This window comes from Protomyctophum bolini, assembly GCF_963924005.1.
Source record: "Protomyctophum bolini genome assembly, chromosome: 6".
NCBI lineage: Eukaryota > Metazoa > Chordata > Actinopteri > Myctophiformes > Myctophidae > Protomyctophum > Protomyctophum bolini.
The window spans coordinates 39,852,241-39,879,615 of NC_137867.1; the positions used below are offsets into that span (position 1 = coordinate 39,852,241).

At 45.4% G+C, this 27,375-nt stretch overlaps 1 protein-coding gene across 1 annotated transcript in view; it reads left to right on the forward strand.

Annotated features, from left to right (window-relative positions):
- The window catches only part of adgrd2 (adhesion G protein-coupled receptor D2), a gene marked incomplete at both ends in the record, with an annotated part of 67,676 nt that extends 40,866 nt beyond the window's left edge, over positions 1 to 26,810 (forward strand). Inside the window, 16 exons of the mRNA XM_080765800.1 lie at positions 464 to 601; positions 1,057 to 1,165; positions 9,095 to 9,200; positions 9,462 to 9,514; positions 9,806 to 9,932; positions 10,832 to 10,935; positions 11,415 to 11,517; positions 12,945 to 13,098; positions 15,492 to 15,625; positions 16,426 to 16,541; positions 21,362 to 21,482; positions 23,692 to 23,733; positions 24,264 to 24,317; positions 24,850 to 25,009; positions 26,563 to 26,621; positions 26,751 to 26,810. Coding sequence (XP_080621926.1) covers positions 464 to 601; positions 1,057 to 1,165; positions 9,095 to 9,200; positions 9,462 to 9,514; positions 9,806 to 9,932; positions 10,832 to 10,935; positions 11,415 to 11,517; positions 12,945 to 13,098; positions 15,492 to 15,625; positions 16,426 to 16,541; positions 21,362 to 21,482; positions 23,692 to 23,733; positions 24,264 to 24,317; positions 24,850 to 25,009; positions 26,563 to 26,621; positions 26,751 to 26,810 — 1,640 coding nt within the window. The remainder of the gene's footprint in view (positions 1 to 463; positions 602 to 1,056; positions 1,166 to 9,094; positions 9,201 to 9,461; positions 9,515 to 9,805; positions 9,933 to 10,831; positions 10,936 to 11,414; positions 11,518 to 12,944; positions 13,099 to 15,491; positions 15,626 to 16,425; positions 16,542 to 21,361; positions 21,483 to 23,691; positions 23,734 to 24,263; positions 24,318 to 24,849; positions 25,010 to 26,562; positions 26,622 to 26,750) is intronic.
- Between the last annotated feature and the right edge of the window lie 565 nt (positions 26,811 to 27,375).

A 27,375-nucleotide genomic window follows, 5' to 3' on the forward strand; every position in this document is an offset into this window, starting at 1 on the left:
TGACCTACAAGCTCACAACACGTCGCAGCGCGATGCATTGTTTGCCATATCTCTGCTGTCGGGAGGAAACCTCATAACTCCAAAATGTAAAAAATTCAGGAAATAAAAAATATACATTTTTCAGGAAATAAAAAAAACCTTATATTTTTAAAACAAAGCATCAAAGTTGGTGTTGTAACTTTATATATTGTCAATTACTTCCATGAGAGGGGGAGAGGTGGTGGTGTTAGTTCCTTTAGCAGACATTTTGAGGGTCCAATGGAGTTGAGAGGTTTTGTCCAAAGCACTTTTTACATAAAGGGTGTTCAATAGCACTGATTTATGCCAAAAAAAAAATCAAAACCCTCAAAAATGGAGTTATGAGGTTTCCTCCCGACAGCAACGATAGTATTAGTCGACGAAATCAACACTGTTATTATGTTAAATAAAGTGTCACCTGAGCTCACGTGACCTTGTCATTCAGAGTTGGAGGTCCGGCAGAAGACTCTGGAGGAAGGGTCCGGGGGTTCGACCTTCTGCGGTCCAGAGGTGGAGAGAGAGAGCATCAGCCTGGACTGCATCTCCGTGCCAGTACAGATGATTCACAATCTCCATAACAACGGTACGGTGTAGCTCGCCATTAAGACCGCCATGTGTTCTGCAACACAGTGGAGGAAAGAAAACACTTATCAATCCCTCCACTGATGAGGTTTCTTGCGCTACAAACACTTATTAACCTCTATCTTACAGATGATGCACACAGCCGCACCCAGTGCACTAACGACAATTCTGAGCGATTGAATGAATGTGTGGCATGTCTTCTTCACCCACTTACACTCCCCAAGGTCTCCCATTGAAGTGCAGATGGAGGCATATTGTTGTTGGGGTTATTTTTCCTCTTTTTAAAACACAACTATTCACACTGGGTGGTTGTCACCGCTAATATGACTAATATTCTGAATTCAACTATTCTTCTACTCACTCAGCGCTGTTTTCCATGCGGCTTTCCGGTGCTATAGTTACACAACCACTCACGCAACCGTTCATTGTTGTTGTTATTCGTTGACCCCCATGCAGGCTTCCGTAAGCTCACGTTGATCAACACGTGGTACGGGTCACTACGTCCGCTCTTCAACTCCGAGGAGAACATCACCATGTTTCCTATCGTCACCGATGGCAGTCAAAGGTAGGCTTTAATAATAATAACCAGAGATGGGGGCACGGTGGAACCGTCGGTGGTGCTGCTGTCGCCTTACAGCTAGAAGGTCCTGGGTTCGATTCCCGCTGGGGACGCTGTGGGCGCTGGGGGCGTGTTCTCTCCTCCACGTCATCAGTGCCCATACCCGAGGCGAGGTTGGCGAAAGGGCCTTTCTGTTGCATGTTGCATGTTCTCCTCGTGTCCCCTAGGGTAGGTACCCTCACAAAAAACATGCAGTAATACTGGTCTCTAAAACTACCTCCCCCTGGCCAGCTGGGGCGCCTGATGGAGGGGAAAGGAACTGGTCGAAATAACGTGTTCCTTCCACGCACTACATCCGGCCGGGGAAACTCTCCCCTGTCAGGTGAAAAGAAGCAGCTTGGACTCCTCATGCATAGAAGGGAGCATGAGGTCAGTCCCGCTGCCCTCCTCAGGTTGGCAGAGGAAGTGTAGCGCACAGGATTACATTAGATAATTGACACTGGGTGAAAAAAATGGATTACAAAATCGTGGGATAAAAAACATTGAAAGAACAGGGTGGCTGTGGCTCAGAGGTAGAGTGGCCGGTAGAGCAGCCAGATGGAGAACCGTGTGAGGTTCCCAGTTCAGTCCCGGGCTCCCCCAGAGTTGGTGTCAAAGTGTCCTTGAGCAAGACTCTGAACCCCTAATTGCTGCCGGTGTGCAGGTTGGTGCCTTGCACGGTTTCCCCTGCCATCGGTGTATGAATGTGTGCGTGAATGGGTGAATGTAATGCACAATCTATGTAAAGCGCCTTGGATAAAAGCAACTATATAAATGCAGTCTAAATGGGGTCTTGATGGGTTGATCATGCCTTTCTCCACCTGTAGTCCGGCAGCCCCAGGGGGGTAAACTTTCCTTTTGCTTTAAGTAACATGTGACATGTCAAACTAGGGGTTTTTCATGATTCTGAAGCATTAGTTTTGCACAACACAGTTTTGCTCAAAGCAACCCTAGCCACTTGCCCAAATGTGCCCAAAATGTGCTGACCTCATCACATTTGTCATAACGTCTATGGCCGTTTTTAGCCCAAGGAGTGTATTTCATGCAAAACTAATGCTTGGAATGGATTACAAATCATGAAAAATCCCTAGTTCTATTTCGTCCCTGCTGACCGCCAGAGGCGGTGCTTTAAGCATGAATATGTCCTTCGCGCATGCGTCGTCGAGTGTTGTATACAAACAAAGTCAATTTTGACCCCGTGATGACCCGAAGTAGTCTATATCTTCCGGCAGTCTGCAGGGGATCAGTCTCTAAATTTTTCTCGCGCGTCGTGGTGAGAAATTTGCACTGGGCTGCGAGGTATTGCTATGCAATACAATATGCAGCTACGGTGCCTGTACCTGGTCGCCGGTAGTTCTGTGACGGCGTGACTGCCTGTCGGAGTAGCGTTTGTTCGCCCTCCAGGAACTGCGACTATGGTTTTCTATCTCCTCGATGAATGGAGTTTATTTCGCGGATTCACGTGGACGCAGGAGCGTCCAATCTCTCTCGCCGGTAAAGAAGGCTAACCCCCCTCGGACAAAAGGTACGTTATCGTTTAAAGTGGTGCTATCCCCGCTAAACAGACGTCCAAATGATATGATATATATTTTTATCATGGCATAACCTCTTGTGAGTATAGGCTGCGTTCGCGCCGCCTCCCTGCTCTGCATACAAGTTTTGTTCGACTGTGAACGCTAACAGACGTTCAAATTATATGATTATTGTATCATGGCATAACCTCTTGTAAGTATAGGCTGCGTTCGCGCCGCCTCCCTGCTCTGCATACAAAGTTTTGTTCAACTGTGAACGCTAGCGCTTATTATAAGCGACTATAAGACCTGCCGAAGGATAAGAACACTGTCATAATATTACCTTCGTTTGATAAACACGCTACTGTCAAGCTTTGGTTAGCCCCTGCTGATGGCAAGCATTGTCGCTACATACTCTCAGCAGTCGACATATAACTTATGACTTAAGTTAGTTAAGGCTAACCGGCATTTTCTGTTGACAAGCCCCGCTGGCCAAAGCCATATACCAATATTGGCAGCATTCAAGCTTAACTGCTTTTGCGAATAGCTTGTATTCTTGTTGTTATTATTAGCCCGGTACAGGAGCAGCTACCTGCGTCCTCCCAGGGTATTGATGTTGCTACCAGTATAGTCTGTAGCTAAATAGCTATTGGTGTACATAGCTTGTCTGGTTGTTAACCCAGCTGGCCCCCAGCAGTGGGCCTAGCTGAAGCTGCTACCAGTATGTATTATTATACAGTATTATTTTATATTATTTATTTTAATGTGAAGCACTTTGAGTTACATTTTATGTATGAAAATGTGCTATATAAATAAAGTTTATTATTATTATTATTATTAGGTCTGGAGCTCAAAGCTCCATTAACAGTTTCTTGCATATACAGTGGGTAGGCCTACAACTTGGTTTGTCCACCTGTAGGTCCCATTAACCCAGCTGGTCCCCAGCACAGGGTATCTGGCACTGCTGCCAGCGTAGCTCACAGCAGCTACCAGTAGTTTAAAGTTAAAGCTGTTTATGAACAGGCTATAGCTTGTCTGGTTTTTTAGTAGCCCAGCTGGTCTCCAGCATAGATCTCTAACTGGCGCTGCTACCTGTAGTTGTAGCCCAAGCGCTTATTATACTATCTAGGATAAAAAAAGCTATCTGTGTATAGCTTGCTTTACTGTTTGTTGGCCCAGCTGGTACAGGGCAGGCAGCGTATGCGCTCCGCTCCTCCAGCATACGGCCAGCTTGATGTTACTTACTACTAATGTTTGTTAGCTCAAGCATTTATTAACAGCTATCGGTGTATAGCTTGTTCTGTTCTTAGCTGCAGCTGATACAGGCAGCGTACGCGCTCCCTTCCTTCGGCAGGCGGCCCCTATTGGTGGAGCCATCGGTTGTAGCCTTTTCTCCAAAACTAGCTTGTGTCGGTTTATTTAACCAAACTTCTGGCTGGGGTAGGCAGTGTTAGTGCTCCCTCCTCCCAGCATGAATGCGTAGTAGTGCACACTTGACTAGTGTATTGGAAGTGTCTTTTGTTTCGCTCTGGACTAGCAAACATAAATTACAATAGTCTGGTTGCCCTTTTAGGGCAACCACACTAATAATAATGCACTTGGAGTTTGGATAAATGTCATAGTGCTGGGATAAGCGTTCGCATAGGAAACACTACAGCTGCTACATAGCAGCGTCCAAACCTTGACTGGAGGCTACTTTATTATCATAATTTATAAGTAAGCCTCCGCCGGGGGTACAGGTAGCGTACGAGCTCCCCTCCCCCACCGCGACCATGCAGGTCGCACAGTCTATCTAACAGCAACATTTGTGTGCTGTTTCTATGATGCACTTTACATCTGGTTGAATCTCAAAGTGCTACAATGAGCATTTGCATAAAGCGTAAATGCATGCTGCGGCAGGTATAGCAGCATTCAGTTTTTCGATTAAGTCATTAGATGCCGATCTAAGTTAAAGCCTCTGCTGGTACAGGCAGCGTCCGCGCTCCCTTCCTACAGCATACGGCCCCACCCCTAGCAACCAGTAGCGTCCGCGCCCTGGGCTAGTTGGGACTGGTGTGCACCGGCCGGCCCAAAGGAACCGGTGCCACCACAACGGAAAGTTCCCACTTTTGTACCTCGAAAGCCTCTGCTGGTACAGGCAGCGTACGCGCCTCCTCCCCCCAGCATACGGCCAACACCTAGCAACCAGCAGCGTCCGCGCCCTGGGCTAGTTGGGACTTGTGCGCACCGGCCGGTCCAGAGTAACCGGTGCCACCACAATGGAGAGCTCCCACTTTTGTACCTCGTGTGAAGCTCTCCTTCAGCCGTGAGCCGACCTTGGTCCTGCCCCGTGTGCCAGGAGGAAAAGGTCTGACCGCTGGCTACAGCAGATCCGAGAGGGCTCAGCTATCTGCGGAGTTGGCCCACATGAGGTCCATGCTCACTTCGGATGACACCTAGGCACCTCGGAGGGTGCCGAAGCGCCTCCCTCTCTGATGCCACAGCTGACTCGAGGTTGATGTGCTCTCCCCGACAGCTTAAGCTATGCACTTCCATGACTATGAGGAAGATGCAGAAGGCAGTGCCTCCCAGGCATCAGAGCCAGCCTCCCACTTCTCAGCTCATGCGCATAGCCGTGGAACGCATACTAAAGCAGGCAGTCGGCTCCTCCAAGCGCCTTCTGCAGACGCGGCTTTGCTGTCTTCGCCGTCCCCCACGCCTGTACCTGAGTCAGCTACAGGCCTGCCGGGCGGACGATCAGGGCCTTCTCCCATCTCTATACCGAGGGTGAAATCCTGGCAGCCCTGCCCTGATTGGAAAAAGTGTCCCGAGACAACCCGTTGCGACTTGACACTTTAATAGATTGGAACGCACAAGGCGATAAGGGCTGGCCTGGGTTACATGCCAGCCACCAAGCCTGTCACTGCATCCCTCATGGTGTTCTCCAGCGAGGCCCGGCGGCAGAACGCTAGGTGACCTCGACCCCAGGACAGGAGCACAGGCAACCTGCTCACTGGGGCCTCCTTTTCACACCTAATAGTGGCAACGTTAATACTGGCTCAGCCACCTTTGGTGTATCACTGGAGGCATTGGCGTCATGTCCTCAGAGCGCGGACGGCTGATGTCCATCGTATCTCTAGCCCGTCGCCAAGCCGGGTTTTCACAGTCAAGCTTGACTGATGAGACTAGGCCAACTCTCCGTAGTCTCCCTGAGGAGCCAGGAGCACTAGGTGGTTCAGCTGGGCGAGAAGCGCTGGAGCGAACCATCCAGGTGGGGAAGACCAGGCTGCAGCTTGCAGGCCTATGACACATCACGCCTCCCAAAGGGCCGAGCTCCAACATTGATGAAATCATCTTGACTGCCCTCGGAGCTCACATATCACCGCCGGCCCACACTAGAGGCCAGCGTGTTCCCTGGCGTCCCACGCAGGGACCTGACTGTGACTTTCCGGGCTGTGCAGCGCCTTCTGACGCCAGCCCCCCCATATCCGGCGGGTCAAATTGGCCATTTTCAGCAACATGACGAGAGCCCTACTATCAGACCAGGAGTGAGGTGTCCTCCTGCCCAAGGGCGCAACAGAGGCTGTATATCCTCAGTCACACTAAGGGAAGTCCGATCTACATACTTCCTTGTGACGCAAGACAGACGGGTGTCGACATGTCTTGAATCTGATGGGACCCAACAGGTCTATGAAGTTCGTGCCAGTCTACTGGGCCGAACACGGCAATGTGCTGGAGCGGCAAGTGGTGTGCTCCGCTCTACAGCACTTCCTGCCGTACAGGAGAGGCGAGCACATTCTCATACGTTCGGGCAACACCTCGATCGTGTATCACGTAAGTCATCGGGCAGGGCCACGTTTGCTCGGCTGCTGTAGGTGTCTATGGACCCCCTCCTGACTTGGGCAGCCTCCCCGCCCGATCAGCCTATAGGCAAGTTGTCTGAGTGGAGAGCGGGACTACACGGTAGGCTCTCCCTCCCATCGAAAGCTTCCATGAGGGGAGCGGTACCCCATCCAGTGGTGGTGAACACTAATCAGAGGCTACCCCGGCAGAGCGGAGGTGGACCTCCTCACCCTGGACCTCACTAACCTCCCTGGTTCTCCCTAACGGAGACACCCAGCCCACCGGGCCAGGACGCAAGGGTCCGACGGTTTCATAGAACCTGAACGCCACAAATGGCTGTCAGCCTGCTGGACTTCTTAGGCTTCCTGCCACATGGCCAGTATGAACGGAACGACCTACATTGTTCCTGACACACATGGCCCTAAGCAGACCACTGCCCACAGGGCACTATCCTTTTAAATGCGCACTGCCAGAGGCACTGCATATGCCTTGCCACTGCCTCTCTGATACGACCAGCGCCTCAGAGTTATTTAGGAGGGTCACACCATACTGCTGGTTGCCCCCCCCAGCCAAGAAGTACTTGGTCTCCTCTGCCGAACAGACCCAGTCGGAGGACGCCATGGCGTCTCCCCGACAGAGGTCTCCCCCAACTGGGAGGCGGTCGGATACGGCATCCAAATGCTCAACGCCCCCAACTGTGCGCTTGGCCACCGGCGGCCCTGAACCGCTGTGTGGAACCAGCCAGGCATGCCACCCTGAATTCAAGGGTGACATCCATGACATCCATCAGGCTACTGTACGATAACCGATGGAACCTATTTCCAACTGAGGCCAGAGCAAAGACCTAGTGCGCTGCCCTGCCTACCTGTCTGGAGTTCCGCAGTCCCTCCTAGACAAGGGCCGATCTCCTACTCTAAAAGCATAAGTAGGGGCAATATCATGTTGATATGCTAGAATCAATATTGCTGTAACGAAGCGTGTCCGTGAGCGGCACGTCCTGTCTGTTAGTGACTTGCGTCCGAAGCAAAGCTCAGACGGCCTGAGTGTCTCTGTGGCCGAACAGTGTTCCTCCTGAGGGTGCTGTCACATACACACCTCAACCAGCCTATACGGCTAGCATAGTTTTACCCTCCACCAGGAGAGTGGATGGACGAGCGGGAACTATTGCGCCCAGTGTGGGCCCTGAGAGCCGCTTGTTAGACCTGCCGAATGCTTTCGGCGGTCAGAATGGCTGTTCCGTTGTGACGATGGCCCTTTCAAAGGTAGCGCTCTCTCCAGACAGCGCCCGCCCCACACTATTGTGGATGCCATCAACCACGTTTATGGGGCGAGTGATCGTACCTTACCATTTGGCGTGAGGTGCCACTCTTAACGGGAGCGTCCCCACATAAGGGGCTGCCCCGAGGGAAGTACCCCTGGAATATATCTGTGCCGCTGCCTCATGGGCATCACAGCGAGTTGTTTATGTTCCTCTGGGTGAGTGTTGCCACTCCCCATCCGCTGGACGTGGTCCTCTTACGAGACTCCTCCAAGCCTACTCCTTATGGTTTGTGATCAGGATCCCTCGTGACTTGGCTGGCATAAGTCATTCATGCTTAAAGCACCGCCTCTGGCGGTCAGCAGGGACGAAATAGAACGATAGTTACGTATGTAACTACGGTTCTATGAGTCCCGAATGACCGCCAGAGGCACTCTGTCACTCAGAATCCTCGTTTTCGCGCGAGAAAATTCTGTAGAGACTGATCCCCTGCAGACTGCCGGAAGATATAGACTACTTCGGGTCATCACGGGGTCAAAATTGACTTTGTTTGTATACAACACTCGACGACGCATGCGCGAAGGACATATTCATGCTTAAAGCACCGCCTCTGGCGGTCATTCGGGACTCATAGAACCGTAGTTACATACGTAACTATCGTTTGACATGTCACATGCTACGATATTTTGTTAATGGTAGGGTTACAAGAAACCCCTATATAAATGTTGCCCAATAGTGACAGCCGGTTTAGCAAGTGGATTCGTGAATGTATATTATATAGACAATATTTTAGGCCAATAAAAAATACTATATATACCAAATTCCCACCCGTCCACCTCGGCTGCCGGACTACGGTCATGTTTCTGTAGCTACTTGCTTTGCTCCAATGCATGGTCTCGATGAGAAACCTCCTGGTGACTCTGGGTTGATTAGCATTGGAAGCAGGTGAGCGTGCACACATAGACATCAAAGGGGTCTTCAGCCCCTGCTTTTTTACTGCCCTCTCCAGACCACAAATGCAGCATTTACTATGGTGAAAGAAATGCAAAATGCTTTCCATGCCATACCGGAAGCAGCATTCAGGAAAATATTATTTTTTCCCGAAGTTGAACAAATTTTGTCTCTAAATCCATGTTGTTACACCGCATCTCCACTAGCTAAAGACTGCTGGGTTGCGCCCCGAAAATAGCAGATCTACAAGCTCTCAACATGTCACGCTGTGACGCGTTGAGAGCTTGTAGATCTGCTATTGTCTGCTATTTTTGTCCAAAAGTGCAGCCTCTTACGGGCTTTCTGTTGAACCAGGTACATGGGCACTGTTCTGGGCTCCTCCGTCATCAGCACCACAGTTCTGGGGGACGATCAGCCCATCAGCATGGCTGTACACTTCCAGCTCAAACACAAGCCTCAGGTTGGTAAATGTAGTAACAATTTACACATATACATTCATAAAATAATTTGATTCTTTATAAATTCCATACAGATTCTGTACAGGAAATGCTTTATTTTTTTTCTGTATTTTTTTCTGTATTATTTAAATTATTTTTAATATGAATCTAAAATATACCTACATTTATATGTAGGCCTATCTATCTAAACGTTTTGCATTGTGTGAATCTAGATAGTTTATATTCTCTATGGAATAATGATAATGACTTTACGTCGTCCACAGAATCCCTCCCATTCATACGAGCCAGTGTGTGCCTACTGGGATTTTGATCTCACGTAAGTACCAGTGAATATGTGTAGAAGGACATTTGAACACCTAAACGTCGTCAATATCACCAAGGCTGTCTCCCTGCTCCCTGCACCAAGGAGCAGAACACCACACATACCATACCAAGGGTTGTCTGGGAAACATTCCCATTCTCTGCATTCCTATATGAGTGTGAGTGCATATACTCTCTGTGTGTGTGTGTGTGTGTGTGTGTGTGTGTGTGTGTGTGTGTGTGTGTGTGTGTGGAGAGGGAGAGACTAATGTAAACCAGTGATAATGATGTGTTGTTGTTGTTGCAGTCCGGACACTGGTGGCTGGTGGAACACGAGGGGTTGTGAGGTGGTGTCTAAACAACGTGGCTCCACCGTGTGCTACTGCAACCACACCACCAACTTCGCCCTGCTCCTACAGGTCTATGAAGTCCAGGTATAACAGCACACACACACACAATATATCTGAACGGGAACCCCTGTTGGTGTTTTGAGCACTATATGTTATGCTTTAGCTATGGAAAAATAGCAGATCTACAAGCTCATAGCGCGGCACTGAGTGCCGTGCTACGAGCTTGACGGTCTGCTATTTTTGAAAGAAATCGTGAAAATGTGGCGCAAATCTTTGAATATATATTCTTTCTGAGCTAATGTTTTTCACTCAAATCTTTGCTTCTGGACGGTCCCTGGAACAACATATTTGATAGGGGTCGGCGGCCATATACATATATTTTTGGGGGTCCTTAACATGAAATATTACCACTGATATAGAAACATGAGTTTGTTTTTTGGTCAGGCCTAAATTGGTTAAGGCTAGGTTAACCCATTCTGACCTGAGATCAGATTCATACGAGGTTTCCACTAGGACACACACTGGTCTGATTAACCCATTCTGACCTGAGATCAGATTCTAAAAATGTCAGTCGCTCTTCGATTTTTCTAAAATAGCAGACCTACAAGCTCGTAGCGCGCCACTCGGTGGCGCGCTATGAGCTTGTAGATCTGCTATTTTTCAATAGCTAAAGCATAACATGATGCTAACACCAAAATGGGTGCCCGGTCAGAATGGGTTAAGGTTAGTTTAGTGGTTAGGCATGTATTATGTTGGATCGTTTTCTTGTTGTATGTTGTGCCCTGGGGGGGGACCTCCTCGAAAACGAGTTTCGTCAACTCAAGGGGCTTATCCTCTAGTGGTGCATGACATTTCAAATGTGAGGGTTAGGGGTTGGGAAATACATGTTGTCAACACACCCCTGCGTGTGTGTGTGCGTGCGCACGCGGTCGTGCATGTACTAAACACCTGTGTACATGTGCGTGTGTGCGTGCGCGTGTCAGAGGAGCGCGGAGGACGAGAGAGCCCTGCAGATTCTGACGTTGGTCGGCAGTGGAGTGTCTCTGTGTGGCCTCCTCTTCACCTTCATCCTCTTCATCGCCGTCGGGTGAGTTACGAGCGTCGGCTGGGACAATGCGCAGTGTGCGGCGGTGGATTTGTGTTGCTAGGGAACAGAAGTTTATTCCTTAACACACCGACATTCAGCAAATAAACTTCATTTTGAGTGTGTGTTTACACTTAAACCCATTTGGTATGTTTATGTTGTCATGATTGTGTGAAAAGGTCCACGGAAAAAACATCCTAGGGTGAAAAAATCATTTCGATCATCGAGATTCTGCTGGGGTCACATTTTAGCACATTCATAATGGGATAATAAAAAAAGAGAGGAAAAAGAAGAGAACTAATTTGTATAGACGAGAATAGCACAACAACACTGAGGTATTAACCCAACGTGTGTGTGTGTGTGTGTGTGTGTGTGTGTGTGTGTGTGTGTGTGTGTGTGTGTGTGTGTGTGTGTGTGTGTGTGTGTGTGTGTGTGTGTGCGTGTGCGTGTGTGCGTGTGCGTGTGTGTGTGTGTATTTGCAGGGTCCCTAAGTCAGACCGCACCACAGTGCATAAGAACCTGATCGTGGCACTGGGGACCGCGCAGCTGCTGTTAATGTGCAGTGACTGGGCTTCTGCCAATGAGGTGAGACCACAGTTCACAGTGTAGGAAATAAACAGTGTTTGACCCTGCAGGTCTATAACCAAATGTTTGATTCCATTTTGTACAGTTTAATTAACACTGATACGGGAAACATAGCAAGGTGGAAATCTATGGGAAAAAGCACATTGACGACATAAAGTTCATGTCAGAAGTTCTGAATGGATTCTGAATGGAATGGTCTCAGTCATTGACATTTTAAAGTTGTGTTAATAATATATTTCCATGAAGGGAAATGACAAAACGGTTGACAATGTCTTGTCCCAACTTTTGCTACTCCCCGTAGCATTCCAAGGTTGTAGAAGAGTTCTCTGTTTCGAGAGACGTATCCCCTGGGTTTTAGCCTTACTTTTTTCTAGAACGGTGGTTTTCAATCTATTTCATATCAAGGCCCATTATTGTCTCCACCAGAGAGTATGTTTTGCACTCTGTCCGTGTGTCCGTCCGTCCGTTACCAGCTAATCTCCGGCAGCGTTGGCCCGGTCGATGCCAAACTTTGCACACACACTCCGTGGATCATGCCAACGACAAACCTCTGCCCCAAATAACGGCCTGTTATAGCACCACTAACCCATGAGGCAGATTTTCAAAATGTTTTCTATAACTGCACCGATCTGCATGAAACATTGAATGCACACTCCCTACAGGCCAAGGAAAAACCTTTGACGTCAATTTTTCACATCTGCCTGTTATAGCGCCACCAGGAGGCTGACTTTTGTAAAACATTTTTTTTTAAATATTATACTCCTCCATATTCTGTCCAAAAGTCCTGCACGTCGTTACACAGTATCTCTATAGTCATGTGCTCAAAACGGATCTGTCAATCGGACACCCCATGAATCCTTTAATTCATGGTGATTTTCTTTTGTTTAATTTTTGTCGCATTCCTGAGCCAATAATTTGATGACCGGTGGAGTCAAAGCTATTGATCGATGAACCACTCATGAAATGATCGACTCAAAATCTCCATGAATCCAAGGCTTCATGGGGTGTGTAATTGAGAGAACATTATACATTGTTTGGGTGAACTACTCCCTTAAGGCCGATTTTGTGTCAAGCCTGTAGATCGGCTATTCTTTTTTTTTCTTTTTTACAAAAATATGTCCATGATGTGAAAATGATTGAGAACCACATGCAAACATGCAAAGTATGGCAATATCATCTAGATCAGGGGTTCTCAACATTTTTGCCTGGGAACCCCCGGATCTCGTGACCCCCTCCCCACATTTTGTTACCGGGGCGGACTGGGTGGTTTTCCAAATCACCCAAATCACTGAATGCTCCTTTAATAATAGAGAAAATACATCCTAAATAAATACTAAAAACAGATATAATCATTAAGGAAAGCTAGCTAGATGCAACTTGCTATAGCTCTGTCCCTGACCTCCCTCCTTCCATGTTGTGGCCACCAGGCGGCGTGCTTGACGGTGACGGCCCTGCTCCATCTGTTCTTCATGGCGTCCTTCTCGTGGATGCTGGTGGAGGGCCTGCTGCTCTGGAGCAAAGTGGTCACGGTCAACATGAACGAGCACCGCCGGATGAAGCTCTACTACGTCATCGGCTGGGGTAAGAACACCTACTGTCACTCACTAAGAGGAAGCGTTTAGAACTGTGGGGTGAAGCTCTACCATGTCATCTGCTGGGGTAAGAAGACCTACTGTCACTAAGAGGAAGAGTTTAGAACGGTGGGGTGAAGCTCTACCATGACATCTGCTGGGGTAAGAAGACCTACTGTCACTAAGAGGAAGCGTTTAGAACGGTGGGGTGAAGCTCTACCATGTCATCTGCTGGGGTAAGAACACCTACTGTCACTAAGAGGAAGAGTTTAGAACGGTGGGGTGAAGCTCTACCATGACATCTGCTGGGGTAAGAAGACCTACTGTCACTAAGAGGAAGCGTTTAGAACGGTGGGGTGAAGCTCTACCATGTCATCTGCTGGGGTAAGAACACCTACTGTCACTAAGAGGAAGCGTTTAGAACGGTGGGGTGAAGCTCTACCATGTCATCGGCTGGGGTAAGAACACCTACTGTCTACCAGTAGATCACAAAGGCTGTGCAGGTCGACCACATGACATGGCCCTAAAAATATATATCATTAAAAAGGTGACTTGATTGATTGACATAAGGGTTACCAAACATTTCAGGCCGCAATTTCACCCCCACCCAATAATCATATTGGAACTGGGGACTCCCCAAAATGATCATATTGGAACGGGGGACTCCCCAAAATGATCATATTGGAACTGGGGACTCCCCAAAATGATCATATTGGAACTGGGGACTCCCCAAAATAATCATATTGGAACTGGGGACTCCCCGAAATAATCATATTGGAACTGGGGACTCCCAAAAATGATCATATTGGAACTGGGATCTCCCCAAAATAATAATATTGGAACTAGGGACTCATGTTTTGAAACTGGGGACTCTCTGGGGAAAAGAATGTTGCATAGTATGCTACCGGTATTCATCTGGGGGCCAATGCAGTAGTACAGTACAGTAGTACAGTACGTAAATATCAGAAGTTGTCCCTTATCTGTTCCCTGAGCTTTAAGAGTTGGCTTTGTCCAAGATGGTGGCAGGGCTGGGACAAAAAATTTGGCCCGGTCATTTTCGTGCAAATTTGGCCCAGACCAGCACACCACAACCAGCGCGCAGATTGCAGAAACTATACCGCCCGCTCCGTCGAGGCACACACAAACAAACAAGCCCTAATACCACCACTTTTACAGAACAACATAAATGATACAAAGACCAACAGACAACTACACAACCCTTTGTTGCTCTCACAAGAATGATTCAAGGATTCAAGGATTCAAGATAGAAGAGGGTATATTTGTCACTCACTGATACAGGTACAGTGAAATTATCATGATGGCACTGGCAGAATGGCAGCACGCCCGGACCTTTGCTGTTGGCCTGCCGCCTATTGGCCTGCCTGCCTGTGCAAAAAATAATAACTGCCCGGTAAGTCCAGCCCTGGATGGTGGTAGACACAGACACAGTCTTCTGCCTCCTTTTAGTTTATACAGTGAAATCCATACCTAATAGGAAAATGTTTTCTTTCTTGGTATTAGTTTTTCTTTGGTCATTAGCGTGTCATCGAGATATAGCACTGAGTGACCTCTACCCTAGAGTGACAGAGTCCCATGTGTCTGGAAAAACATCCTGCTACATGCTTACTGTTTTTCATTCCCAAATCTCTCTGCGGTATAATGTGATATAAATTATATAATGTCTCTGTCGGGCAGAAACCACGCATCTCCATACCTCTAACGTTTACAGTTTTTCTCTTCCTGTCACTTAATTAAGACCAGAGGGCGATTCTACAAATGCCTTCTAAATGAGTACCGGTAGTTCTCACACTTTCAAGAATGCAAAAAAATAGCAGATGTACATGCTCGCAGCACAGCATGAAGTGACGCGCTGTGAGCTTGTACGTTTTCTTTTTTGAATAGCCAACGCAAAAATCTAAAATGCCACGGATGCTTTCCCGTTTTTCTACTTTGTCGTGTCAAGCAAAAGTACTGGAAAAAATAGCCGGTCTACAAGTTCCCAACGCATCGCGTCAGAACTCATCGGGAGTTCGTAGACCTGCTATTTCACAGTTATTGCTGACCATTTTCCTTCCATTCCCGGGAAAAGTAACGTTCTTGGACGTACATGTACAAGGTTTTTCCACCTGACAGCGATGGTGACTAAGGCAGGAACACCACGTTCTCTTTCACGCCGACACATACGCACTCTGTATTTAGGTGCCTGTGTGACGACAGCTGTCCCAAATGTTCGCCAGCAGACAGACTAAATAAGACTAGCCTGCCAAGTGCACTGTAGCAAGCAGCCCCTGTTCTGCCTCTGTGTAAACACTTCTTCTTCTTTTAAAACATACTGCTTTTAATCAGTGTTAACATTTAGGGGGAAGGTGTTGAATCGTTGTTTTTTGTTTAATTGTTTTACAGGACTGCCTGTTCTTATTGTGGGCGTTACGCTGTCGGTATCACTGGACAAGTACAAGGCAGATAGCCACTGCTGGCTCAACGTAAAGACCGATATGATCTGGGCGTTCGTAGGCCCTGTCATATTCGTGTTGGCGGTATGCACTGTTCCTTTTTCTATATTCTGCGTGTGTGCGTGTGTGCAGTGGTGGAAAGTAACTAAGTACATTTACTTAAGTACAATTTTGAGGTATTGTTTTTTGAGGGCCCCTCCTATGTCTAGCTTTGAGGACAAAGTGCATTCCCATAGACAGTTTGAGGGTTTGTGTAAACACAAACATTGAAGACAAAAGTGAGGACGCAAATTGTGATCGGCCAGAATGAGATGATGTTTGATGACATGTGATGATAAGAGCGCCCCTCACAGAACTGGTTGGAATAACGTGTTCCTTCCACGCTCTACGTCCAACCATGGCTTCCATTGGAAATGAATGGCAGACTGTATCTTTGCATCTCCCCGTGTGAACGCAGCATTATACGTTGCATGTTGACTCCATGCATGTCAGTTTGCATGATGCGGGGGCACCGGATCGCTGCTTTGTTGATTTGACACATGATTATCCCATTTAGACCAGTTTTCTGAAATATGTTTCTATATCAGTGGTGCTGAAACTATTTCATGTCAAGGACCCCTAGAATGTTCTGAATATGGGCGCTGACCCCCATCTGAAAATATGACCCCCCCAGAAGCAAAGATTTGTGTTAAAAACATTCGCTCTGAAAGAATATACATTCAAAGATTTGCGCCACATTTCTATGATTTTTTTGAGCTTTTAGATCTGCTATTTTTCAACAGCTAGAGCATAACATAATGCTTAAAACACCAAAAGGGGTTCCCGCCCAAAATGGGTTATTCATTCATTCTGCTATAACCCTGATGGATGCACGCCTCCTATAGGTCAACGCAGTGGTGCTCGGTCGCGTTGTCATGGTGACCGTTTCCAGCGCTCGTCGGCGCACCAAGATGCTCACTCCAAGCTCCGCCTCCAAGATGCACACCTTTGACCTCACCTGGTGAGTCATAATGTAATGCCCCCCCCCACTCCTCTCTCTCTCTATTTCATCCTATTTCTGTCTTGCTCTGGGCTCCAGTCTCTCTTAGCCTTTGTCTTTTCTCCATAATGCTTCCTTCATTAGGCTCTTCAGAGTAAAAGCGGCCATGTCTTTCCAGCACCCCAGAGCTCCTATTTTGAAGGAATCCCGGCACCGATTGTGTTTTAAGAATCCTTACCTCTCACTTTGTCTATCTGTGTACAAATGGTTCCATTTGTACACTCTCAGAGATACATTAACATTGATTTTACAATATAAATTGGGGGTCCCAGTGATAGAAGTGCCATTAAATGGGGGGTCCGTAAACTAATTCAGGGTCAAACTGGGGGTCCTTGAAATGAAATGGGTTGAGAATCACTGCTAGAGCCGTACAAATCTTCTCTTATGGGGGCTGGCATATCTTTTCAAATGGGGGTCCGCGGGGCTAATTAGTGTCAATTTGAGGGTCCTTGACATGGAAAAGCTTGGGAACCTCTGCCCTATAGGGGACACGGTGGAGAACATGCAAAAGCAAGGCCCTTTTCACCAACCCCACCTTGTACTTTTTCTTCACGACTCTTCCCTCTGCCCCATTCTCCCTTACTCTCTCACTCACCCTCTCTCTCTCTCTCTCCTCCCTGTGTGACATGGGTTTGAACCTCTCTCTCTCCTCCCTGTGTCACTGGGGTTGAACCAGCCAGTCGATACGGTGTGTGTGTGTGAGAGAGAGAGAGAGAGAGAGAGAGAGCGAGAGAGAGAGAGAGAGGAGTCATGCGGTTCAGCAGTCCACTGCCTGTGGGAGCTGTACGGGCTTATCAGCCCAACACCTGGTCTGAGCACAACAGAGTGTGTGTGTGTGTGTGTGTGTGTGTGTGTGTGCACATGTCTTGTTAGCGCATTAACAGGTGTAACATTTTGTCCTACAAATAACGCCATTGTTCAGCATACTGATATATTAACGCTTAAAGGGACCCTTTTTGACGTTTAAAAGATTTCGATTTTCACTTTCCTGGGGGTCTTTATGTGTGTAATTTGTGGTTTTAGATATTTTAGATTTTAGCAGTGAGCCCAGTGTCTCTGATGTCATTGACACTGGGCTCACTTACTTCCTGCATGGACTACATCAAGGTTAATTAAATAAAGTTAGGAAGTGAAGACCGTACGGTGGACTCCATGTTGCTCCCTGGAAGGAAAGAAACCTGCGCAATGGGCTATATGCAGCCAACACTTCCGTGTTCAGCTTCCTTGGTCTCAATTGCGCATGTTTCTTTCCTTCCAGGGAGCAACATGGAGTCCACCGTACGGTCTTCGCTTCCTAACCTTATTTAATTAACCTTGGACTACATGTTGTCTCAGTAAGACAGCCCTCCCCCTATCCACAAGGAGGAGCAGTGCACCAAAGCATTATGGGAATTGTAGTCCAGGATGGAAGTGAGCCCAGTGTCCATGACATCAGAGACACTATAGGCTCACTGCTAAAATCTAAAATATCTAAAACCACAAATTACACACATAAAGACCCCCAGGAAAGTGTTCTAAATCTTCTAAACGTCATTAACATATATTCTTTTGCAAAAAGGTTGAAGTTTCCCTTTAACTGATACAAGCTCACAACGTCTTGCATCAGGCTCTCAACCCATTAAGTCACCTTAGCTTTTAACCACTTTCACAATTAGGCTATTTTAAACTTTAGCTGTAGAAAAATAGCAGATACGATCTTGTAGATCTGCTGAAAAATCGTGAAATCCTGGCACAAATCTTTGAATATAATTATATTCTTTCACAGCGAACGTTATGAACTCAGACATTTGCTTCTGGGGGGGGGGGGGGGGGGGTGTCCTGGAACAACATATTATTCTCAAATGGGGGTCGACGTCCAAATACATAATTCGGGGGGGTTGCTTGACATGAAAAAGTTTGAGCGCAATCGATATAGTATAGGTTTTCTATGTACGGTACTGTACGTAGGATATACGATTTAAGAAGACATTTGTAGAATCGGGTCCTCGGGTCTCAATCTCTCGTTAAACGGAGAGAGAGGTGCAGTTCACTGTGTCGTGTTGGGCCCATCAATCCCAAAGTGTCTGTTGTAACGCCGTCACTGAAGTGTCAGTGTCACTGGGTCACATGACCCAGTGTCACTGGGTCAAGGCTAAAGGCTTCAATGTTTTGTCCGTGACCAGTGTAAAGCAGGGGTTCCCAAAGTGGGGTCCGGGGACCCCCAGGGGTCCTTGAGGGAGTTCCAGGGGGTCCCCAGCTAAATGGGAATCACTGCTAGAGCTGTAAGGATCTTCTCTTATTGGGGTCCCTGGCATATCTTTTCAAATGAGGGTCCGTGGGGCTAATTAGTGTCAATTTGGGGGTCCTTGACATGAAAAGTTTTGGGAACCGCTGGTGTAAAGTAACTAAGTACATTTACTCAAGTACTCTACCTCGGTACAATTTTGAGGTATTTTCTTTATTTTTTACTTTACTGAAGTATTTGCGCTTTGCAGTACTTCCACTCCACTACTCCACAACTTTAGTTTAGTTTACTATAGTTACTTTGTAGATTTGTATTATTTTTACAAACCACACTAACCACACTAACACTTCAGCCATTTCGGCCATTTGATCTTCAATGTGATCCTGTAGATGGGATGAGATTTATACAGGATTAGGTTAGATTTATGCAATTTGAACTTGTGAAAATGTGACATTCTGCACATTAAGTACTTTTGGTACTTAAAGTATATTTTGATGCTGATACTTTTGTACTTTGAATACTTAATTACACTTTGAATACAGGACTTCTACTTGTAACAGAGTATATCTACATTGCAGGATTGATACTTGTACTTAAGTAAAACATGTCAGTACATTTTCCGTTCTGTTCTGATTGGATCAATGTAATGTAAACCCCCGTTATCAAAATCAAATGATACCAGATACTGAAAACGATATGATTACCGTAAGTCGTTATAATCTATAACGATAATAACCTATAACCTATTATGGGGCTAACAATTTGCAAAAATAGCAGATCTGCAAGCCCACAACGAGTTGTGAGCTTGGAGATCAGCTATTTTTGGTGAAGATGTATGAAAGAGATATTTTCTATAGTCTCCCCCTTCCCGTGTAAACCCCTTGCAATTTCAAAGAACATTTTCATTTAAAACACCTGTCCTTGGTTCCCCTCACCTACTGTATGACAATGTCAGTCACCAGAACCAAATTTAAATTGTTTTCCATTTTCCAAATATCGTATTATATTAAAACATATTTTTTGGGGGGAAAATAATCAACTTGGAGGTGCCCACTCTTCCTTAGAGCCCTTCTGGTTGCTGTATGGATTCCGTGACATTATCATTCCCTCCCTGGGGATGTGAGAGTAGCCCTCTGCTCTGGAGTACGAGTTATGGCCCTGCGGTTGGAGTGTACAATGTGATTTAAAAAAATAATACAAAAAATGAAAGGCTAGGAAAGGAAGTGCTTCCTTTGTCCTTGTGGTCACAATGCTGAGTGAGAACCCAATCCTTGCACCCAGGTGCAGCAGTAGTGGCAACAATGACGGCAAGAACAAAGGCCGGCCGACCATTTCTGCCTTGCCTGCTGAAAGTGTGTGTGTGTGTGTGTGTGTGTGTGTGTGTGTGTGTGTGTGTTGGCCAATTTAAGCACCAAGATGATTGAAAGAGCGACTGCAAAGAGAGAGAGTATGTGACGGTGTGCAGTCTAAATGTCTGATGAATTGAAAATTCCGACATCCCGGACCCTTATGTAAACAAGTCTAATACAATTATCAATCAATCAATCAATCAACTCATGATGACATTTGGAGGAGGACATGTTAATTACTAACTTCTTCAGCCCTGGTATGCCCGGGGGGAATATTCGTTGAAAAGAGACGGACATTTACAAGCTCACTTTGGTGTAGATGGAAAATAGGGAGAACAAGTACAGCACCAACTCAGGTCCGTTTTACTGAGTATAGATGAGTGGTTATAAAAAGGGGGGGGAGAATCCACATTAGGATGCCTTGTGAAGTTCCCACACTGCATTATGCATGACGTGCTACTGTACAGTATACAGTATACAGTATCTGTTCAAGTTGATAAAAATTGAAAAATGAGTAAAACTAAAGTAATCTCTGAATTTGCAACAACACAGTTTGAAATATTGTGTCTATCAAACAAGAATGGCTTTGCATGCGTGTGTGTGTGTTCGTGTTCGTGCGTGCATGTGTGATCCATGCCTGTATGTGTGTGTATCATTTTATATTTTAGCGTTGGCTATTAAAACATAGCAACTCAACAAGCTTTGTGCTGTGTAAGCTTGCATGCATGCTATTCTTTTTTGTTACATTTTGAATCTTGAAAGTTTTGAATAATTTCGAATTATAAAAATGTCTGAGAAGCACAGGTTTAGTGTAGAATGGGCCTCATGCATGTATAATTTAGGCCTGACGTCAAAATAAAAAAACTTCTGTTTCAGTGGTGCTCAATATTTCACGTCAAGGACCCCCAAAAATATATGTAATTGGCCGCTGCCCCCTATCTGAAAATATGTTGTTCCAGGGACCCCCCCAGAAGCAAAGATTTGAGTTAAAAATGTTCGTTCTGAAAGAATATAATATTAAAAGATTTGCGCCACATAAAAAAAAAATAGCAGACCTACAAGCTCATAGCGTGGCACTTGGTGCCGCGCTATGAGCTTGTAGATCTGCTATTTTTCAACAGCTAAAGCATAACATAATGCTTAAATTCTTAAAACACCGCCCAGAATGGATGAATGGGTGAATAAGTGTCCCCGCTGCATGTGTCCAGGGCCGTGACGCGTCCGGTGCTCATCCTGCTGCCGGTGTTGGGCCTGACCTGGCTGTGTGGAGTCCTGGTGCATCTCTCCATAGTGGTGGCTTACGTCTTCATCGCCCTCAATGCTTTCCAGGTAAACACTATACTCTCACCCTAGAGTGTCGCGTTGCCAGACTGTTGCCTCTCGCATACTGTATTTCCAAATGCTTCCTTCATACAGTCTGGAGCAAACGGAAGAAGCTCTTATCACGAGTAAAATATAAAGTGGAAGTGGAGCCTTACCTCCCCACTTCCGTTTCGTAGCACATTTATCCTAATATAAATAGATAACGTCTAAGCATATAGTATAGCTTGTTGCTTAGCAGAAAAGGAAATACAAAAATAAAATATGTTTTCGTGAACGGAAATAGCAGCTTCCTTACTCAGGCAAACATTTTTTGTATCAAATGATCTACAAGCTCTCAACGTGCACTTGTAGATTGTCTATTTTCACTAGAGTCCTGGGCAAACGTTTAATCTCTCTTTTGGGTCTTGAGTGTGTGCGTGCGTGTGTGCATGTGCATGTGTGTGTGTGTGTGTGTGTGTGTGCGCGCGCGCAGCACATTGCAGCCTATATACAGGTAACTCCCCTCCAAAGTTATTCATTTTTATCTTATCGCTGTCCGGTGACAGCGGAGACCAACAGACATTTTAAAGGCTTTACTGGACAGTAAAAGATTACATAGTTACATAAAATGTACGTAAAAGACATTTTCCTGAAGAAGAAAAAGAATCGGTTTCACCCTCGTCATCTCACTCTGATAACCAGGGATGGAAGAAGTATACTCCTGTGTTTTACTTTAGTAAAAGTATCAATATTGCAGATGGGCTAATTCAGGATGACTCCTACTTAATTTTACTGGTAGCAAGCAAAAAAGCTATTTCAAGAAATTGGTTACAAAAGAACTGTCCTACTGCTGACCTATTTATCAACATTGTGAACTTAGAACAGAATGATGACCTACTCTTTAAGACTGCAAAAAGAGCTGGGTGAAAGAAGATGGAAGAAATGGACAGAGTATTTAGCTGGGGGGGTGGATATGGAGTGAATATGGGCTGTGTCTTTTCCGATTGTCAATGAATGTAAGGAATCCAAAAGTCTGTAATATGTATTGTTGTTGCTGTACATCCCTTATGACCTCTTGTTTTTCAGTTTTTTTGTCTTTTACTTTTATTCAGTTTTTTTACTGTTGATGTTTCTGTTCTATTGTATGCCTTGTCTTTTGTGTCTGTCTTGCATATTCAAAAATTCAAAAATAAAGAGTTTAAAAAATATATATATATTGCAGTGTAGATATACTCTGTTAGAGAAGACCTGTGTACAAAATGTACCTGAGTAAAAGTACAAAACCATCGGCATCATAATAGGCTTGCCAAAAGCAATAGTATAGTCAGAATGTTTAATTTCACAAGTAAAAAATGTATAAGACATGTATTTAGAAAATAGCCAATAATCTACAAGCTTGAGCTTGTAGATCTGCTATTTTCAAATGGCCATTTTTTTCCCCCTCCAAATGGCCATATCTGCCTCTGTAGTGGAGTAGAAGTAAAAGTATTGAAATGTGTACTTCATAGTTACTTCACACCACTGCTGATAACACATGCTGAATCAACAACTTCCTCTTTCATCTCTCGCTTCCCAACGTTTGCCCTGCAGTTCCTTTACTGTTCCTTGAAACCTTCCTTGTGTTCTTAAAAAACCCTCACTATCTCTTCTGTATCTCTGCGTCGTTCGTCCCCCCTCTCTCTCTCTCTCCATAACTCACCCGTAAAGGTCCTCTTTCTCCTGTTGCTTTTACTTCTCTCACCCTCCTGCGCGCCTCCTTCTCCTTCCGGGGTCTTTAATTAATCAGGATGATGAGCTAGCCCTTGCGTGACCCCCACGGGGCGGCTAGTTAATTTAGATTTACTGTGGGTGTCCGGCTGGGGGCCGATAAGAGACTACAGTAGGAGTCTTCCATGCGTGCTATTTGTGTGCAAATAATACTGTATATGCAACTTCATGCATTTCATTCTATGTTATATCCTGTCTTTAATCTAGACCCTGAGTCTGAAATTACGTTAGAATTGAATTTAAATTGGGTTGAATTATGATACAGAATATACAGTATTTTATCATATCTGTATGGGCAAATACAGATATTAGGATTCATTAGTCCCAACATACAGTAGCCTAAGGTGTGCTATAGAAAGGGTGTTTGCCTGTATATTTATTTATAATCTTATAGTTCAATATGTTTTCAAACGGCTTCTAACACTTCCAACCTTACATTTTTGTTGTACAATGTTTTCCATCTCCACAGGGCCTGTACATATTTCTGGTGTATGCAGTTTACAATAGTGAGGTAAGACGGAGGACTTTCTTGACCACTGTTACACTATATACTGAACATCAGAATGCGTATCTTTTTGTTTTGATGTCATGCCATGTGTGTACGTGTCCACGTGCACACTGTGCATTTAGCACAGTCTTAACATACCAGTGTGGTGTTAGACCATTTAGAGCTGAGGTCGATTCTACACATGCCTTCTAAATCCTGAGTTTTCTGTGTTTCTATGTGTCAGTCGTTATCAAACATTTTCACGTCAAGGACCCCCAAAAATATATGTAATTGTAGAACCGCAGACCCCCATCTGAAAATATGTTGTTCCCCCAGAAGCAAAGAGATGAGTTCAAAATGTTCGCTCTGAAAGAATATATATTCAAAGATTTGCGCCACATTTTCACGGTTAAAAATAAAACAGCAGACCTACAAGCTCATAGCTATGAGCTTGTAGATCTGCTATTTTTCAATAGCTAAAGTATAACATAATGCTTTAAAACACCAAAAGGGGTTCCCGCCCAGAATGGGTTAAACCTGCCTCTCTCTTACAGGTGAGGAATGCCATTAAGAGGATCAAAGAAAAGAGGAAAGCCTTATCTTTCACGGTGAGAGTAAAAAAAAAAAAGAAAACATACAACCATCATACAACTCATATATTCATCAACTCTTTATTTCAAGGACCCCCCCCATAACTCTGAGAGTGTACAAATGGAACAAATGGACCCCTAAGGAACGGTCCATTTGGTTCTGCTCTCAGAGTTACACACCTGTAAAGGCCTTTTCATACTCCAGGTTTAGTTGATAAGGTCTTGGTCGTTAGTAAAAAACAGAGAGATGTTTTTGGGTGAGTCAGTTACCACCGTGGCTCAGTGATGTCATTTTGTAGTTTTCGGTGGTCACCTTATCACCTAAAACTGGAGTATGAATTGGCCTTAAGGGTCCATTTGGAAACCCAAATAAGGAACTCTAATGTTCCATATGACTTTCACTTTGAGAACTGAACTCCTGCTATACGCAAATCTGGATATGTCTCCAAAATATCCGTCCTTAGCGTACTGCAGTAGACTGTCTTGTCTTTGTTGTTTAATGAACACCAGTTGTGCTTCAACCTGATGGGATCGTCCTGTATCATTCCAGAACTGCTCTCAGCCCATCAATTTCTTGCCGTCCCAGAAGGCTCCGTCAGCCATGTCCTGGGGCCACCGTGCGCTCGCTCCCTCCTCCAGTCCTGAGACCAGCGACACCTCTGGAGGACTCCGCAGCTCTACTACCTCCACCTCCCTGGTGATCAAAAACGGTACTACTAGTCCATACATTACATACCTGCCATTTCCACCCACCGCGACCACGACTACGGATCCTATAGCTTGGCTAATAAACAGCTTGAATTTGGGAAAGGTGAAGAATTGGCTTTGTCACTTGCCAGAGCCTGCCATCGTGCAACCTCCAGCTTTTCACCAGAGGAGAAAAAAAGTATTTCTTTATTTTTTTAACCAAAATGAGTTAATAGCACAGGCAGACTCTTCACATACTAGAGCATGTCTCAAATAAGTGTCAAGCTGAAATATGTAAATATGATAGTTGATGATATGATAGTTAGGTGTAATGTTAGAGACCACTGAAGTGAACCTTTTAAGCCTGTTTTCTCAACTCGCTGTTTTCTGCAAGACATTACTCTATAAGCTATATCTCCGAAACTGGTGGGGGTCAATCTCCCAGGGGTCTAGTGGAAGTACTGATGCTAGGTACAGTATAGGTGTGGCGCTCCACCTCAGCATCCATCTCCCAGGGGTCTAGTGCATTGAAACCGGGTACAATTCCAGGCCAAGTCAGCAATGACCAACAATCGTTTTTTTGCCACTGGCATTCGAAGGCTTTTTTGTGTGTGCCTCCGTGTTCATATTGTAATATAAACTTGTCGGACCCCTCATTTGAAACGGTAAGCCAGGGACCCTCATAAGAGAAGATCTTTACGGCTCTAGCAGTGATTCTCAACCCGTAAAATTTCAAAGACCCTCAGTTCTACATGCATTAGACTACGGACCCCCATTTAATGGCATTTCTATCTGGGACCCCCAATTCTTATTGTAAAATCAATGTTAATTTAACTCTGAGAGTGTACACTCTCAGAGTTACAGACCCATAAGGGTCCATTTGGTTCCAAACTATCATTTAGCTGGAGACCCCCTGGAACTCTCTCAATGACCCCACTTTTGGAACCACTGCATTAGGTCACACCTGAAAACTTTGTTTGGACTTTTTTGAAAACTTTTAGCCTTGCCTTTTATCTCCATTTATTTGCTTTTATCATGTCCATTTAATCTAAATCGAATGTATACATTTTGCACGTCGCTATGTTTATTGGCTGCCTATACTACTTACGTAGGCCTGTCTATTTACTACTATCTACAGAAACAGCATAATTATCTAATTAATCATAGCATTGTCCTTGGAGCTGTCATCGAAGTTATGAAATGCTTGTATCTTGAGTGCAACATAACCGTGTGACGTCAAAGCTGGTGTGTGTGTGTGTGTGTGTGTGTGTGTGTGTGTGTGTGTGTGTGTGTGTGTGTGTGTGTGTGTGTGTGTGTGTGTGTGTGTGTGTGTGTGTGTGTGTGTGCGCGTGCGTCATTTTGCATAGGTTTATGCAATACCCCAAATAATCTATTTTAGTTATGAAGAGTATATTGTCTCCACCAGGACATAGGCATGGAGGAGATGGTTCGTACCCTGTCCGTCGGTTTGTCCGTGCGTGTGTCCGTCTGTCTGCGAGCAGCTAATCTCCGGCACTGAGCTGGAGACTCGGCCCAGACAGACAGAGAGCTCAACTGCCATATCTTTGTCTTTCAGAGAGTTTCAGACAGGAGCACTTTGTGAGCTTCACCTTTAAACCAGTTTCCGGAAACCAAGTGAGTGTGACAATCTCAATGTGAACGTTGCACAATGTAACGCTGCGGAGAAATGTTCTGTCAATTCCACAGCTGAATCTTTGTGTACAGTGTCTGATATATCTGTGTGTGTGTTTCTATTTTTTCCAGGTGGTTGAGCTTACTGGCTTCAAGCCATCAGGTACTGTTAACTTCTTGTCTATTGCTTAGATTTTTTTTTAAATGTATCCAATGTTTTCACTTTTGCCTCTTTCCAGCCACTAATATTAGTATGTAGGCCTCTGTATTATGTCTCTGCTAAATGCACCAAAATAACTAACTATCATGACTAAGGTTCACATGGTTGAGTTATCACTACATATCACTACATAGATATTATTCTGGAACTTCGGTTTGGAAGATTTACTTCCAAGGGGCGGTTACAAACGGATTAAAAGTCTCACTTGGAATAGTGGGCTCCGATTGGTCACCCACAACTCTGGGGTGAGCGAAATGTAATTCAAACTGAGACGTGCCAGGCCAATCTCCAGATTCAATCTAAATAATTCACCAGTGGAAATTAACAAGACCTCTTTGCGTCAGTAAAGAGCATCTATATGCAGTAGAGTATAGCTCAAACAGTCACTGGTGAAATATGGTCATAATATCATGGGTTCATGTTTTTATTATTAAAGAGCATACAGAACATCACAGTAGACTCAATAATGAAAGATAAGGAGGGAGTGGCTTGGAAATGAGAATTTTATTTGCATTTAGACATTGTGCAGTGGTTTTT